This window comes from Protopterus annectens, chromosome 3.part0 (genome assembly GCF_019279795.1).
Source record: "Protopterus annectens isolate FY-2018-M chromosome 3.part0, PAN1.0, whole genome shotgun sequence".
NCBI lineage: Eukaryota > Metazoa > Chordata > Ceratodontiformes > Protopteridae > Protopterus > Protopterus annectens.
In genome coordinates this window covers 1,194,824,411-1,194,842,904 of record NC_056731.1, presented here as the reverse complement: position 1 = coordinate 1,194,842,904, position 18,494 = coordinate 1,194,824,411, and the positions used below count along the sequence as shown (strand labels likewise).

Genomic DNA, 18,494 nt, shown 5'->3' with positions numbered 1-18,494 from the left:
TTGCAGAATAGGGGGAATCTCACAGAACAAGAAGAGAGTAACTACAAAATGCTAAACAGAAAATAAGGGATTACCTTAATAATATGCATGAGTTTAGAAAAACTCCTGTTAAGCAACTGTTTTTTGATAATAACTGTAGAGCACAAAAACTTTTAGCACAACCACTCGGGCAACAGAATGTAGAAAGGGCTGTCACCAAGCTTAGGGAACCTATAACAAGACAGATAACAAGGGATCTTGTACAATATTAGACATATTTCAAAAATGAAACAATACCAACACCACGAACACAGGAACTGCTGTTCAGCACAAATATAAGAAAACCACACAACGAAAGCCAGATAAGCAAATTTATTTCTCTAGCGCCTCGGCCACAATAAGCCTTCAAGGAGTAATACATAGCATTATCTAAAACCTTATATAGTCCCAGCTCCATCAATAAAACAATTATCAATTAAACAATTGAAATATTTGTAGAAACAAATTTTAAAGTGACATCCATTAAATTCATATAACACATTTCCAGCAACATTCTGCATTTAAACCCTTTGGAGTTAATGTATCAAATTTCAAAATAAACATTGTTTCTTTTCTTAAAAGCTTTAATCTACACATTTGTTCATCTAAATATTTCATATCTACCTGTTCTAAAATAGTAGCTTTTAAGTTTTCTGTACTTCCATCATGATATTTATTAAAATGAAGAGCCAAGAGCTCTCCATTTTATTACCTATGTCTCTCAAATGTTCTAATAGGCGTGTTTTAAACATTCTCTTTGTTTGCCCAATATAAAACATATTGCAAGTACATTTGATAGCATAAATAACTCCCTCTGTACGACAATTAAATACTCCATTTGATTCAAATCTAATATTATTTATATATAAAAAAGAATTCACACTATATGAACATCCAGTACATTTGCCACATGGCTTAGTGCCCTTCATATGGATCTGCTGATTTAACCGAACCCCTGGTCTTTGAAATTTAGTATACACAACCATATATTTGATACTTCTTCCTCTCTTATATGAAAAAAATAATTTCTTTAGTATCAATTTATCTAATTCTTTAAAACCTTTTAAAAATTCCCAAAGATGAGAAATATAATATTTAATATCGTCACTTAATACATTATACTTGGAAACAAAAAATAAATTATCTACTTTCTCATCCTTACTAACATTATTCCTATTTAGCACTTTCTTATTCTTATACCTAACATTTAATATATTCTGTTCACTTCTATTAATAATATTTTCGTCAAATTGTCTAGTTTTATACATCAATTTTGTAAGTTCTAATTCTTTTCTAAATATCCAGTCTTCGTTACATAGTCTGGAGATTCTCAAAAATTCTCCAAAGGGTAAAGACTCCAAAGTATGTTTAGGATGACAACTATTTCCCATCACAAAATTATTTACTACTCCAAATTTCCTATGTATGCTAGTGCTAATATTTTTACCTATGACTCCCAACAAATTAATATCCAAGAAAGAGACTCGATTGCCAACTTGTAAACCATCAAAATTTATACCAAACCTATTTACCTGAATGTCTTCTACAAAGTTGGATACCAAGTCCCTACCACCATCACATAAAAAAATTAAATCATCTATGTATCTATAATATGATTTTACATGTCTTTTAAAAAAGATTTTACTATAGATACATTCCTTTTCAACCAGCTCCATAAATATATTTGCATACATGGGTGCAAAAGGAGCACCCATGGCAGTACCTTGGGTTTGATGATAAATTTGATTTTCAAAATAGAAAAAGTTGTTCTCTAAGCAGAATTGAACTAAATCTAACACATAATGAGTTAAGGGGCTATTCCCTATATAATGTAATAAAGCTTCTAAGCCAAATAGATGTTTAATATTGGTATAAAGACTTTGTACATCCAAAGTTATCCAATACATATTTTTAGTCTACTTAATATGCCTAATTTTTTCTAAAAAAATCAAAAGAGTTTCTAATATATGAAGGAAGTAATATAACTTGCTTTAATAATACACCATGCAAAATAACTCCTAAATTATGTAAAAAATAGTTACTAGCAGACACTATTGGATGGCCTGGTGGGTTCATACTACTCTTGTGTAATTTAGGCAAACAATAGAAAAAAGCCGGACTTGTTTCTTTAACCAACAATTTATTATTCACATCTTTCTCTAACCAATAACCCAATCCAATAGTGTCTGCTAGTAACTATTCTTTTCATAATTTAGGAGTTATTTTGCATGGTGTATTATTAAAGGAAGTTATATTATTTCCTTCATATATTAGAGACTCTTTTGATTTTTTAGAAAAAATTAGGCATATTAAGTGGACTAAAATATGTAGTGGATAACTTTGGATGTACAAAGTCTTTATACCAATATTAAACATTTATTTGGCTTAGAAGCTTTATTACATTATATGGGGAATAGCCCCTTAACTCATTATGTGTTAGATTTAGTTCAATTCTGCTTAGAGAACAACTTTTTCTATTTTGGAAATCAAATTTATTATCAAACCCAAGGTACTGCCATGGGTGCTCCTTTTGCACCCATGTACGCAAATATATTTATGGGGCTGGTTGAAAAGGAATGTATCTATAGTAAAATCTTTTTTAAAAAATATGTAAAATCATATTATAGATACATAGATGATTTATTTTTTTATGTGATGGTGGTAGGGACTTGGTATCCAACTTTGTAGAAGACATTCAGGTAAATAGGTTTGGTATAAATTTTGATGGTTTACAAGTTGGCAACTGAGTCTCTTTCTTGGATATTAATTTGTTGGGAGTCATAGGTAAAAATATTAGCACTAGCATACATAGGAAATTTGGAGTAGTAAATAATTTTGTGATGGGAAATAGTTGTCATCCTAAACATACTTTGGAGTCTTTACCCTTTGGAGAATTTTTGAGAATCTCCAGACTATGTAAAGAAGACTGGATATTTAGAAAAGAATTAGAACTTACAAAATTGATGTTTACAACTAGAAAATTTGATGAAAATATTATTAATAGAAGTGAACAGAATATATTAAATGTTAGGTATAAGAATAAGAAAGTGCTAAATAGGAATAATGTTAGTAAGGATGAGAAAGTAGATAATTTATTTTTTGTTTCCAAGTATAATGTATTAAGTGACAATATTAAATATTATATTTCTCATCTTTGGGAATTTTTAAAAGGTTTTAAAGAATTAGATAAATTGACACTAAAGAAATAATTTTTTTTCAAATAAGAGAGGAAGAAGTATCAAAGATATGGTTGTGTATACTAAATTTCAAAGACCAGGGGTTCGGTTAAATCAGCAGATCCATATGAAGGGCACTAAGCCATGTGGCAAATGTATTGGATGTTCATATATTGTCAATTCTTTTTTATATATAAATAATATTAGATTTGAATCAAATGGAGTATTTAATTGTCGTACAGAGGGAGTTATTTATGCTATCAAATGTACTTGCAATATGTTTTATATTGGGCAAACAAAGAGAATGTTTAAAACATGCCTATTAGAACATTTGAGAGACATAAGGGTAAATAAAATGGAGAGCCCCTTGGCTCTTCATTTTAATAAATATCATGATGGAAGTACAGAAAACTTAAAAGCTACTATTTTAGAACAGGTAGATATGAAATATTTAGATGAACAAATGTGTAGATTAAAGCTTTTAAGAAAAGAAACAATGTTTATTTTGAAATTTGATACATTAACTCCAAAGGGTTTAAATGCAGAATGTTGCTGGAAATGTGTTATATGAATTTAATGGATGTCACTTTAAAATTTGTTTCTACAAATATTTTAATTCTTTAATTGATAATTGTTTTATTGATGGAGCTGGGACTATATAAGGTTTTAGATAATGCTATGTATTACTCCTTGAAGGCTTATTGTGGCAGAGGCGCTAGAGAAATAAATTTGCTTATCTGGCTTTCGTTGTGTGGTTTTCTTATATTTCAAAAATGCTATGAAAGTCTGTATAAAGCAGAGAAATATGGAAATCAGGAAAAGGTACAAATGGAAATGTTTATGGAAAGATGAAATATGCCAAGGCTAGAGGAAGAGGAGAATCAATTACTAACAGTTAAGATAGGAGGATAAGAGATAAAAATGGTGATGTCTAACCAATCTACAGGAAAGTCCCCAGGATTTGATTGTATTCCTGTGAAAGTTTGGCAGCTAGGAGGGAAAAACTGAAAGATCTGGAAGGTTTTTTGTTTAAAGTATTTTAAGAGAAGGAGAAGCACCAGCAACCTGGAAGAAAGTGGTAATGGCTGTAATACCTAAAGAGGGTAAAGATCCATCAGATCCAGCTTCATACACACCCATTTCAGTACTAAATCATGATTATAGAGTTTATATCTATAATAGCTAAAAGGATGACAAAAGTAATCCCAAAATTGATAGATATGGATCAATGTGGTTTTGTGGAGGGGAAGCAAACATGTGGCAACATAAACAGAATAGTGATGATCCAGAGGGAAGCATAATGTAAGAAAATACCACTGTTGCTAGTGAGTCTTGAATCAGAAAAAGCATTTGACATAGTAAGTTCAGATTTTATGAGCAGAGCAATGGAAGTATTCGCATTCTCTGTTAAAATCATAAGGTTGATTAGGAGGATATATGAAGGATCGGAGGAGAAGATTAAAGTGGGTGGGGTCCTCTCTGATAATCTCTGTTTGAGCAGAGGAACCAGGCAGGGGTGTCCTTCTCTCACATTTGTTATCTGCATTATATTTGGAACCACTAGCAAAGAAAATAACTCAGAAATTTAAGGATTTAATTGGTATGGTAGTCAAGAAAAAATGTCTCTATTTGCAGATGACATTACTTTATACCTGACAAAACCAGAAAGGGACACTACAGTGCAGTGGAACAAATTGAGACAATTTAAATTTTTTGGGATACAAAATTAAAGAAGCTAAAACAAAAGCAGTAGCAGTAAATTATGTACCCACATAGAATTGGTTCAGCAATATCTATTTTTTACGGGGACAATATAAGATGAAGTATATAGGATTATAGATTAAAAATGACACCGGTGTGGTAGCTAAAGATATGTGGGACGAGACTAAACAAAAGTTAGTACAAAACCTGAGAAGATGAAAGCTCATTATAGGGATATTGATAGTAAGACAAGCAGCTAAAATGTTTTTAGTCCCTTTAGTCTTATACACTGGTGAGGTATATTTTTTTATCAACCAGAGAAGTTGTGGTTAGCAATTAATAAAGAGCTGAATGATTTTATCTGGGAGAGAAGACTGCACAAGTCACGTGGGATAAGCGAGATAGCAGATTGGGATTACCAGAGTTGAATGGGTATGTCAGTTAAGGCTCTTTAAGCAGAAAAGTATAATTCAAAATGGAGAGAGATGATTATGATGAACCAGAGGGGAGGGGGGGGGGGCTCAAGTAACAAGGAGAGACTGAGATTTTGGATGCAGACCTTTAAAGAGAACAACATAATCAAACAGAATATTATATTCTGTAGAAGGTCTTCTAAGAACTAAGCCAACATAGGACTGGAGAAAGGAGATTCTGCTGATAAAGATGACTGCAATTAGGGATACAGACAATAGGCAAGAGGGGGCGGGAATATATAGGAGTAAACCAGCAAAGGAACCAAGGCATTGGGAGCAAATAAATAGAGAAATTAACAGAGCATTTAAAATATTGCATAACTATAAGAATCAATTAGAGGAGGTTAGGAAGGATTGGGAAGAGAGATTAGATAATCAATTCAAAAAGAAACAATGTGGTGATACATGTATGTCTCCCAAACATGCAACAAAATCTAGAAGATTTAGGATCTTTGCCTGGAAGTGTTTTCACATGTATTTTTATACCCCCAAGCAGACTTCAAAGAATTTTTCTTCAGGTAGACAGCAAATGTTGAAGGTGTGATGGGAAAGAAAGAGGCAACTGGGAACATATTTTCTGGGAGTGTAATGAGCTGGCAGACTTTAAAGATTCCCTGCAAACTGCTCTGTCGGAGATGCTGGGTGAGCAAACTGGAGTAAATAAGGAAATGTTTTTTTTTGAGCTGTGATACAGAATTGGAATTGCCTAGACTAAGGCCTTGCTGAATCTACTTATGATGGCTGCCAAAAATGCAATTACTAGAAAATGGAAATCAAAGTCTAAACCAACTTTACTAGAAGTAGTGAAGATAGTAACAACTGGAACTGGCATCTTTAGAAAATGGTAGGAGCAAATTACAGAGGGAAAAATGGGAAATGTGGCATTAATAAATGCAGAGGAGGAACGAGGTTTAAAAGAAGGCAGTCTTTGAATGAGTTATGTAATGGCTGACTAACAAAGACTGGATATATTAAAAGTGATGTATAAGGTTTGCAGCAACAATTGTGTCAGCATGGTTTGGAATGTATAATGCAGTGATAGTGAACCTATGACACGCGTGTCAAACGTGGCACACCACAATGTTTTGGGTGACACACCAGCGATCACCAACACCAGAGTTACCAAAGACACTGCTTTTGCATTCGTTGCTCAGTGAAGTGCATTGAATTATTTTGTGCCAGAAGCCAGTTCAACAACACTGCTGCAGAAGTAGCCTCAAAGACTATTTTGGTATATATCCTCGACAGAGTCTGCAAAGGGCAGTGCTGACATTGTTTTCTCATTGTGATTACACTTCTGCAAAGGGCAAGTAGTTTGCATGCTGTTTTACATTCCTCTTAACTGTCCCTCTTAATCCCTCCTAAAACTGGTGACTTTTTACACTTAATAATTACAATAATTAGATTTATAGACTTATTTTATTTCAGGAAATGTACATTAAATCATGTTCATTTTTCTGTCAGTGTCTCAAATTAATAGTACTAGTAGTTTAAAACTGTCCATGTCTCTTATTTCTAGATTTGTCCTTGATTCCGTTGAGATTTATCCCTGATGTATCGAGAGCTATGCTGTTTTATTTACTCATTTTGTTTTATTATTTATTTTTGTTGGGGGGGGGGGGTAACACACCAGCAGAGTCAAGTTAGGCATTTTCCAAATTTTTGACAGGTTAAACCCTAAAGGTTTGCCATTACTGGTATAATGTTTGCAACTGATTGTGTCACTATGGTTTATTTTCATTTATATAAATGTAACACTGCCTGTGTCATACATGATAATTTAATAAAGATGTCCCTTGTTTAAAAAAAATTGTCTTACATTCATTCTGAAAGCAAACAAGACCACCTTAAATGTTACTATTAGGTTTTCCATGTTGCTGCCTCAATTAAGAAACCACAAAATGTCCACCATTGAGAAGTTAAATAAGAAGTCACATAAGCGCTTTCATCCAAAAGTAAGGGCACCATCATCTAGCAGCCCATTTTCTCTGCCCAGAAAGGTTTCCTAATATCAGTATTCATTGCTGATGAAATCACCATACTTTTAGGGCACTAGAAATGTGAAGGGCTGGGAAGTACTGACCACTAATGTGCACTGGGTGTTTGGTAACTGAGTGCTGCCCCAGAATGAAATGTTACATTGACAGAACTTCCGCTCTAATTAACATACCCAAAGGATTTACTTTTCTGACAGAGTAGATAAGGACACGATCACCACTGGCCTCCCTGATGGAGGTTCTTATATTAATATCAGGTTCCTTTGCAACAATTAGGTACGACCTTTTACCTGTCAATTATCATGGTGATTAGAGGAATGAAAATGTTGGTCCATATTTTGCAGCATCGCTTTGTCACATACAAGATTGGAGGTTGGGCTGTGATTCATTATTTTTCTCCCATTATGCCTAAGCAAGGATAAGTATAGGGCTTCCATCTCCTTCCAGCATGTCATAAGAACAGAGGCATGATGTGTGTTCCTCATTGTCTACTGTTTATCAGGTAGTGTAAACATGTTCCTACAGGAGTTCACAGAATTTCTTTTAGGCTCAGTGTTGTGGGTCAGCTAATCTGCTATGGTTGGTACTGGGTGATTTCAACATCTGGGCGACTGACAAGCCTGTGTCCCTTGTCTCATAGTTTCTTTGTATTATGAGGGGTTTTGGATTCATTCAGGTAATTATCAATAAAACAAATAAATCCAGCCATAATACTCTGGACTTGGCTTTCCCACTTGGTGTTTCTATTTCTATGACATTGTAGGTGAACCCTTGTCATGATCAGGTCAACACCTGCTATGATCCAGTTACAGTACCTCTGCCACCACCATCTTGTGCTGATGGAATTCAAAAATGTTTACACTGTAACTGTTAATAAATTCCCTGCTACCTTTCACCAGTCCATCCTACTGACCATTACTAATGGACATCTGCTACTGATGGCTTCTAATAGGGCCAGTAAGCCCTCACTGCTTCTGCTTGTCCCACCATGTGTACACCCTGTACATCTCATTACATGTGAATCACAATTTGATACCAATCTCTGAAGTGAGAAGTAAAAGGCAGTCTTCAGAATAAATGTAGATGTACTGTTCTAATTATATGTATTTATCCATTTGATAACCAGGTGAGTTGGATAGCCCACAAATCCTTTTCAGTCTCGACCTGAGTTAGTGCAGAGCAAATAAAGTTAAAACAAGACAGACTTCAAACTAGAAGAATACAGTAGTAGTAAAACTTACACTCATATTTAATTTCTATATAAAAGATAGTATAAGAGTATAACAAGTTTACAGTTGTTCATGCTTTTTATCACTACAGTCAACTGCAGTGCAACATTTATTTAAACTGATGTCAAGCTTGAAACAGATGAGCATTATATTGCTTACAAAGTGGTGCTGTCATATCAAAAGCAGTGTTCCTGTCTAGACAGAGAGCTACTGTATCAAACTGACCAGGTGTACTCTTTGGGGTGGCTGACAGCCTGAGTAACTCAGCCTGCCTGAGAACTTTCATCTGAACAATGTGACCTGGCTGCTCAATTCATCACTTCTAAGTTGGCACCTTTAACAATAGCTCTGTCCATAAGTTCAGTACAAGAATGCAATATTTGTCACAATCTTGGTATGTATTTTCAATGTTAGATTATCACACTCATCTTCCTGAAGCACATCCCATAAATATGACAATAAGTGCACTGCCAATCTTCAGAATTGTAAACATATTTGCATTGTGCAATCACCCTGTGTCTCATGCTACAGGATGGCACATCTAAGAATTAAAGGCATATCACAGCTGATCAAGGACAAGAATTAACAATACAAAGAAATGGAAAACCTGGACCGTTAACTAGAAATGATAAACACAGACAAGATTAAGGTTATGTAGCTGAATAAATAACATCAGTGCAGTTAAAAGTTTGTACAAAGGGGGTCTGCTATATTATAGCAATGCTGTCAAACTTAATTGATATCAAAGAATGAATAAACTGCAGCTCTGTCAAATAGGCAGAGAAAGACATCTAGCTTATGGGATGCATCTAATTTTAGTACCACAAGGAGATATAACAAAGGTCAATGTATTGTTAAACATGAAACACAGGACAATGAGAATATGGGTTTCAAGTATCTGTAACCTGCCAATATTGCAAATATATTTTATATCATTGACAAAAAGTTGATATTTAAGGAAAATCCAGTGCAGAAGGATGGAGAACACATGCAACAATATGTAGCTAGAAGGTGAGCTGGCATAACTCTCAAGAGTTTTGCAGAATGTCCAGATTTTTGTCTTATATTATTGGTCTGTTCCTCATAAACATTTTGTTTTTCTGGCAAATCATTGAGGACTGAAATCAGAAAATAATGGCAGCCATTTGACTTTCAGGCTTCATACTCTTCAGAAATTTCATGCTAATGCAAAATGTGTTATTGTATCAACTGTCTAAATTTGTAAGAGCAATAGTGTCCCTATTTTTGGGCCTTTCTCCCTCCACTACTTATGGATTTGTCCAGATTTCTTGCTATATGAGGTTGAGAGGTACAGCTGAGAGAAGATTAAGAAAGCTGAAGAGAGGATAGCAAAGCAGGTAGAAATGCAGTCATGAAAGTGGACAACAACAAAAACGGTAAGGAGAAGAATAAGAAGAACCAAAGACAGAATGAAAAATAATACTGCAGTCAGCATGTGATATAAAATGGGATAATAAAAAGGGACAATGTGTATAAAATACATTTAGAAATCTAAGGAAAACATTTTTATTAAATAAGATCATTTCAAGAGAAAGAAGAAAAGAAAGCATGTATATATTAAAGACAGTAGGGGATCTATTTGGATCAAGGTATGTGCATGTAAATTGTGTTAAGATGCTACTTTAATTCAGTGGAAATTCTGTGATACTGTTAGACTACCTATTCTACAAATTAATTGTATACACTATTACTTACAGGATCACTGTTATACAAAGGGTCACAGAATTTTTCCAGAGTATACAGATACTTCACATTGTCCTTAGCTTCATTGGCAGCATCAGTTATACGTGTGTCCAGTTCTCGCCAAGTCTAGAGCAAAAAATAAAGATGAAACATGATTAAGACAAAAGAAAATATGTATTACATTTCAAGTAAAAAATATATGGAATGTTATTATTCATTGAAGAATTGAGTGAAACCCCATCCACAATTAATAAAGTTTACTTAAAAAGAGCTTTCACTGTGAAAGGTTAGAGATTAACTTTTAGATTCTACAATGCAGAACCATAAATACTGACAGCAAAGAAAAGATCATTACAACTCCCCTCTAGTTCATTTAGGCACAATATATAATCCCTTCAAGATGTCAAATGTACTTTCTTTTCTTCCTACATTCTCTTTAGTCATTCTGTAACCCTGTGTGACACAGCACAATCCATAGTATGCCAGTTATGTCAAAACCAAATGACATACTTACCATAATAACTGATCTGAATGGATAGGCCCATCCTTGCTAACAGGATTATGCCACTGATTATTACAATAGCTTAACATCTGAAAGGCTATTAAAGTCCTTCCTTCCTTTTCCCATAATGTTCCACCTGGGGCCTTTCTCTCCAAATCTCTAGTGTGCCTCACAAAGAGGAAGTGGGAGAAGGTTAGGTAATATAACAAGGATGGACTTATTCATCCAGATCTGTTATAATTAGTACATTAATTTTCATTTCTGGTATGAAGAGGTTCATCCTCAATAACAAAAGGGCAGAGTCCCATGCTTATCTTTTTTTCCCCCCTGGAAATCTCCATAATGGCAACACAACTCTGAATATTGTTGTCCTTAAGAAATACCAGACATGGACATCACATCCAGCTTATAGTTCCTTGCAAAAAAAAAAAAATCAATGAAGTTGACTTAACCGCTACACATGCAATTTCCAAGGTTGCACTGCAGACAAAAAAAGTCTTGAGTGGCAGCTACTGATCTACCAGAATGTACCTTAGGTTCAAACAGCAAGACTTCACAGTATTTTCCTTACCAAGATTAAATGCAGTCAGTCCACCACTTGGCTAAGGTTATTTTGGATACCTTGCATACATATTTCTTTTATTAAAAAAAAAGATATAAATACAAGAGGATTTTCTAATACATTTAGCTCTACGCATATAGTCTCTGAACTGTCTATGTATATCCATACAATGCAAAAGATATTCTCCTCTGTAAGTACAGCTGGGAAAGAAGATTAGTATATGTACAAATTGAACAAGGTTAATTTCAATAGTAGCTATCTTAAGCAGGATGGAAGGATAGGTGCTTATGGATACTCTACCCTTATGAAAAACTAGATAAGGAGGACTGACTGATGTGACTTGTAATTCAGAAACTCTCTTGGTTGAACTAAAGATCAAACAAAAATAAATCATAATAAGCACTCCAGTACTGCAGAAGATACTGGCTTAAAATGAAGTACAACCTTTTCCAGTACAAAACAGAAATCCCACTGAGGAACAAGATTGTTTACAGGTGTTCTTAGAATAGGTAACCTTCAGAAAGATTTTGTACAACATGCTAATGACAAGAATCTGAACCTTGATGGAAGTGGATATAGCTGCTAAATGAAGTTTAATATAAGAGTAACCAAGTACAGAGTCTAAGATCTGCAAAAGGTACTTGAAAACTGAAGGTACAGGGATAAAATCTTCACCTAAGGCCCAAAGTGTAAAATGGGTTCACTTGCTTTTGTATGTTTTCTTACTTATTTGGCTTCTGGTAAGATGCAATAGTCTGTACCATCATGGATGGAAAGACAGACTACTGGTCATCAAATGAAATGGAGAAACCGTGAGGTTAGATTATTGGGAGTGTCTATCCAGGTGGGTCTCATTGGAAAAATGGGACAGTGAAAGCCTGTAGAGCCACAGGCAGAAATGTTTCTCCAAAAGACGAGGCAAGAACTAGAGGAATCAATACTGTCAAGACCAAAATGCAACTATCAGAATTCAAGATGAATCTCAACAGCAGGCAAGATAGGGTACAACATAAAGGAACTCAGATGGCCAGTTCTGAATGACAGCATGCCTGGGGTGTTTTCTGTGGAGAAGGGATGATGAAATAGAAGCCACTGCTACTTGTATTTGTTTGGGAAGGCAAACAGAGTGCTGCATGGCATTTCCCTCAATGAAAGAACAATCTCCATGTTACAGAAGGATAAGGGATCAATTGTGAGGAACCAGCAAGCAGCAGCTGAGCCAGGCTGCTAGTGAGTTTGCTTCCTCTGGAATGTAGTTTACTACTAAAAAGTAGTTGGCCAATGTTGTCCTCACTGCTTCTTAGCTTCTTAGCACAAGGTATAGGAGACAGTTTCTCTTAGCCAGTTGATATACCAAACCATTGCCATGTTGTCAAAGCAGATGACTATCATACTCTGTGACAGGGACATCTGTAAAGCTTGGAGCATAAGAAGTATTGCCCTCAACTCAAGAACACCAGTATGCAAGCTGCCTCTGTGTGCAACCAGACACCATAGATACCTGCCTTTGACAATGCCACCCACCTTACAGAAAAAGGTACCCATGGTACTGCCACTAGTGGGGTTGAAATCATAAGATCAGAAAAGATTGTCTTGTGATAACTGAGTACATGCAACCACAATTTCAGATCAAATCTACAGACTACAAATCTGTCAGTTTGTTGGAACACTGGATCCAAGATGTATGACCTCTGAATGCACAGAATCCACTGCAGTACTCTCATACCTTTAGCAAAGGGTACCACTAGTACTGCTGCTGCCATCCCCCAAAGTTCTGAAGCACAGATGAGACGTGGTGGATTACAACTGACTGATCTGTGATGCTAGGCGCTAAAGATATAGTTTTTTTTAATAAATAACTCTTTATTCAAACATCGTTGTTACCAAGTGTAATACAGCTTAAACACAACTTAAATTTCATATACCAGCATTCCATATTAACTTGCAAACATTGTTAAAGTGTGCCATAAAGTAACATACCATATCTTTACACATGCAACTTATATGATACATCAGCAGTATTCAAATAAAATGCATGCCATCTATATAATAGATGTATTTTGTTTAGATGAGGCCCAACCACTATTTAAGATGGAGCATAATTTTTTCTGAGAGATCTCATATCCCCTTTAGTGATATTTTAACCTACATATGAACATTCATTGCCCAAGATACTAGCCCCCTCAACTACATTTGCTTAACTTTACAATTTCTTTGTGCATTTGCAATTCCTAATTCAGACTTAAGTAACTCCACTAATAATGTAAGCAGTTCTTTTTTAGCCAGGGGAGAAGTCATACTTCTGCTTCCTAGCAATACATGTCTTGGCTAAAAGCAACAGACAGTGGATAAAGACCATATCAGTTTTATGCAAATTCTCAGTATCCAACATCCCTAAGAAAAACATTTCAGAAGTGGGTGTAACTTTTCATGGACCTAGTGAACAGTGTACTGACTGAACATCCTACTTGAATTTTGACAGTTTAGAGCAGCCCCATAATATCTGCAGCTAGTCTGCCTGAGTCTGATATGTACACCTGCAACAAATGGGTTGCACATTAGGAAACATTATATCTAACCAGGTGGGAGTATAAAAATACCTTAATTGGCACTTTTCATCCAAAATAACTATATCTTCTGAACTTAGCTGTATAATGTGGGGCGGGCAGATCTTGAAAAGAATCAGTGGAAGGCTGAACTATGTGACCGCCTGAATCCTTTACAGTTGAATAAGGTATAAACCCATCCAACATCATTCAAGTAACCTAGCTCTTGCTAATAAAGCTTTACAAAATAATTCCAGGGTCCTTCAAGAAAACTGGATAAGACCAGTCCTAGATATGTTAGTGAATCAGGTTGTAACAAAGTATATTTGGTGATCAGGCATGAGTCAAATTTCAAACCAAATTAGACTAACAAACTGAATAATTGCAACAAATCTCCATTTTGATTAGTCAAGTGTATCAATAAATCATCCTCATAAGAGAGCTTTATATTGACTCCCAGCAATAGTATAGCCCTGAATATCCAAGTTCTTGATTCTAGCTGCTAGAGGTTCCAGGTACAGAGTGAAGAGAAATGGTGACAGCAGATAACTTTATCTGGTACCTCTACACAATTTAAAGGATGGGGTAAGTCTATCTATTAATTCTTGCCTGCACAGTATGGTTTAGAGACCTAATTAAATTCACATATACGATATGAAAATCTGCATGAGTCAAGAAGGGCAAATGAAAACTTCAGCTTTACTAAATCAAAAGTCTTTTCTGAATCCAAATTTAGTATCAGCAGCAAAGCTTTCATAGTACTGGCATGGTCTAATATGAACGCGGTCTTCATTAAATTGTCTGCTGTTGCTTGACCTGGAATAAAACCAGAGTGACCTCTAAGGACAAGACATAGCAGGACCTCTGTGTTTTTTGGCCATGATGGCCATGAATAACATAAAATCATGATTAATAGCTGGTATTTTTTTTAAACAAGAAACATCTTTATTGAATTATCACTTATAGGTAATTATATTTATATATATGAAAACAAACCATATTGACATATTTTCAGTTGCATACATTATGTATCACATATTAACTGCTAAGCCATTGTCATTCGAATATTACATAGCTCATTCATTTCCGGCCTTCTCTTAAACCTCATTCCTCCTCCAAAACATGATTACGCATGTATTTTTCCCACAAATCACATTTTTCTATGTAATTTGCTCCTACCCTTTTCCAAAAATCCCACTTCCAGTTCTTTTATTTCTGTTAACAAATTCACTACTTCTAGTACGATCAGTTTACACTCTGATTTTCATTTTCTAGCAATTGCTTTTTTGGCAGCCACCAAAATTAAATCCAGCAAGACTTACTATGTCTAGACAATTGTGATTCTGAAGTTCCTACCCTCACTGCTACTCCCTAACCTTCCTCCTATCTTCCCTTTTTGGGCACGCTCGCCTCTTATCACAGCTCAAAAAAAATAAAAGTGATTTAAAAAGCTTGTTCCAGCTACATATTGTACTTATTTTACTGCCTGCACTTTAACAAAGTAATTTTTGTGTTTAAATTACTTGTTTAACTGTTGTAGGCTACACACTCAAGTGTGATGGCTATTTCTGTGCATTTAAAGTGTTTTTTTGATTGTATCTGCTTTATTTTCTGAAAAAATATATATATATATATATACTTGTTTCCCACCTTTCTAAGCTACTATAGTCCAGTTTTCAGGTTAGTGCTGAATTCAGGGCTGTGTTACAAGTTTCTGTGTTTGCCCATACCTTACTTGGATAGAAGGAAGCTTCTCTGTTCATCTTTGAGACAGGGGAGCTTTGAGCACCCTATCTGTCCCTGGAGGAGTGGTTTCAGCCCAGAAATTAGTTTATTAGCCATTTTGGGCTAATTTCTATCTCTTTCATTTCTCTGCTATAAAAAACGCATTAGCGTGGTTTTGCGCACCGGGCAGTACCGGTTAGCTAGGATACAAGTATTCCCGGCTCCACAAAGTCTACTGTGCAATTTTTCCCTTGGAACTAAAGAAACTTTCAACTTAAGCACTCAAACCATTCACTTCTCAGCCCGGCACTTGCTCAAAACTCATAGCAAGCACTAATAAACCTTAGCACCAGACCCCCCCCCCCATACTGTACAGAAGAACAAGGTTCTCTATTTGACTTTACCAGCCAATCTGTAAAACAGTTCACTGTACCTATCCAGACATGTCCAAAGGGCAGTTTCAGGTGTACTCTCCAGTCCAACTGGTGAATCTGGGCATTTTGAGGCAATGTTACAACTGCCTCATGTACACAGACAACCCTCTCCTCCTACTAGCAAACACTAATACATGCGAGAATTGTACAGCCAAACTGGAGGCTAAGCTCTCTCAACCCAAGACTGGATAAGGCAGTCAAGAGGAGAAGGGAATTACTTGCATCACACCACCAGTCTCCCAGCGACCTATGAAACCAGCACCGGCAAAAAACACACATAAATACACGAAAACCTACTCTGAGACTATAAATACAAATCTGCAAAAGTAACAGAGACCTCCAAAGCAGAAATCCAAGAAAAACCTCCACCCCCCCCCCAACACAAACTATGAAACACATACTTCAAAAAAACAGTGTGCCACGCAATCACAGCCCTTAAGGCAAAATAACATACCCAACACACTAGTAATAAGTGACTCTATAGTCAGGCACACTGATGTCCCACTCACTAGGTTGAACAAGGAGAAGGTTACTGTTAGCTGCCTGTCAGGTGCCAGGATCCGCCACATAACACAAGCACTAAAGTCACTCCAGAACAAGTACAAATGATTCTGTCGTTGTCCATGTTGGTGTGAATGACCTGAACCGTACCTCCCTGGACTACATGAAAAGAGAAGAGCTCTCTGATGACATAGCCCAGGCCGGTATGACCCTGACCCTGAGTAGCATCCTGCCCTCACCAAGAATGATACCATGGTACAAAGAAAAAATTATCAATTTCAACAACTGGCTAAGCTTCTGGTGTCATTCAAGGGGGATCCAGTGTCTGACCGCCTGGGATGACATGCTCTACAAGCCACGCTGCTTCGCTAGAGATGGCTTGCACCTGTTACCCTTAGGGTTTCGAATACTGGCCAAGACTTTTGCCTCCCTCATAGTGCCTTTTTTAGGCAAGGCTCAAAAGACAAACCCACCACTGCAAACAGCACAAGTAACAAAAAACTGAGAGTAATGCTACTCAATGCTAGAAGTCTAAACCTCAAAATGCATGCACTCGAGGCACTCCTCAGTATGGAGAAAATTGATATATGTGCAGTAACAGAAACCTGGTTTAAGGCTCCAGAGAGCACCCCAGCACTACCAGGCTACAACTCATACCATACATTTCGGCCACAAAACCCGGACTGAAATACAAAAGGCGGGGGCGTATCCATATTCATCAAGGATACCCAGGTTAGTGGCACAGCACAATGCTTCATAGGTAGGTACTAGGCTATCGGCCCAAGGGCCTACGCAAGCCTAGCCAACAAGGTTCCCTGGCTTACGCCACCCAAGAAAGTTATTTTCCTGTGCCACTGTCGAGCAGAGACACAGAAGTGATCCCCAGGGTGTATTTCCTATTTCCCATCCACTCATCAAGATTTTTCTTGAAGAGTGCTAATGAAGAACTTTGCTTGACATACATGGGTAGCCTGTTCCACAGTATGGGAAGTCTCTGGGATAGGAATTTATCCCTCCAGCATGTCCTGTTTATTGTGATGACAAGGTTTAGGTCCCTAGAGCGTGCAGCTCGGAGGGATTGAGATTTCTTTAGGTGTAGCATGTGCAACAGCTCTGAGTTTGACATAGCTTTATATGTTAGGCAGAGATCACCTCGGAATAGGTGATATGCTACGGAGTAAAGCTGGAGTTTTTTGAGGCGGTCAGTGTAGGGCATTTGTTTGAGTCCAGTAATCCTCTTTGTGAGGTACTTCTGTGGCCTTTCCAGCTGCTGCAGATGTCTTGTGAGGTACATTCCAAAAGGGCATTGTACTCTATAGTGGGTCTAATGAGTGTCGAGTAGAGGGAAACGATGACCTCTTTTTTCCTGGATGAGAACCCTTTTACGATGAGGTGTGCCACGCAGAAGGACTTCCTGACTACTGTGGCGATGTGACTATCAAAGGAGAGACTACTGTCCACCTGGGTCCCAAGGTCTCTTATCACGCATTCGGTGTTAAGTAGATTGCTGCCTATGTGGTAGTTCATGGGTACAGAGTTTTTACCAAAGGGGATTACACTGCACTTTTTGGCATTGAGCTTGAGGCCATGGCTCTGACACCAGGCATCTGCCTCAGAGAGGCCCTTCTGTAGGATGTTCACATCATTTGGGGACTTGACTATGGCTCCTAGTTTGCAGTCATCTGCAAACTTAGTTAGCCAGAGGCCTTCTGTGTTAGCCTATACTTCAGAGAAATAGATACCAAACAGGAGCGGTCCCAGGACGGAACCCTGTGGTACTCCACTTGTCACTGGTTTGAGTTCAGATTTGGAGCTTCAGAGATCATCCACGTGCAACTAACAATGGGCAAAAAGCTAGAAGACCAACTATTAGCTAACATGGAGATGTGTCTGACTTAATAATTCATGATTGGTCACATCCCTCAA

The 18,494-nt window shown here is 36.6% G+C and overlaps 1 protein-coding gene across 1 annotated transcript in view; it reads right to left on the bottom strand.

Annotated features, from left to right (window-relative positions):
• LOC122797018 (dynein axonemal heavy chain 5-like) overlaps positions 1 to 18,494 on the bottom strand; it is a 547,965-nt gene that overhangs the window by 99,067 nt on the left and 430,404 nt on the right. The window contains exon 9 of the mRNA XM_044065787.1: positions 10,311 to 10,424. Within this exon, the coding sequence (XP_043921722.1) occupies positions 10,311 to 10,424 (114 nt within the window). The remainder of the gene's footprint in view (positions 1 to 10,310; positions 10,425 to 18,494) is intronic.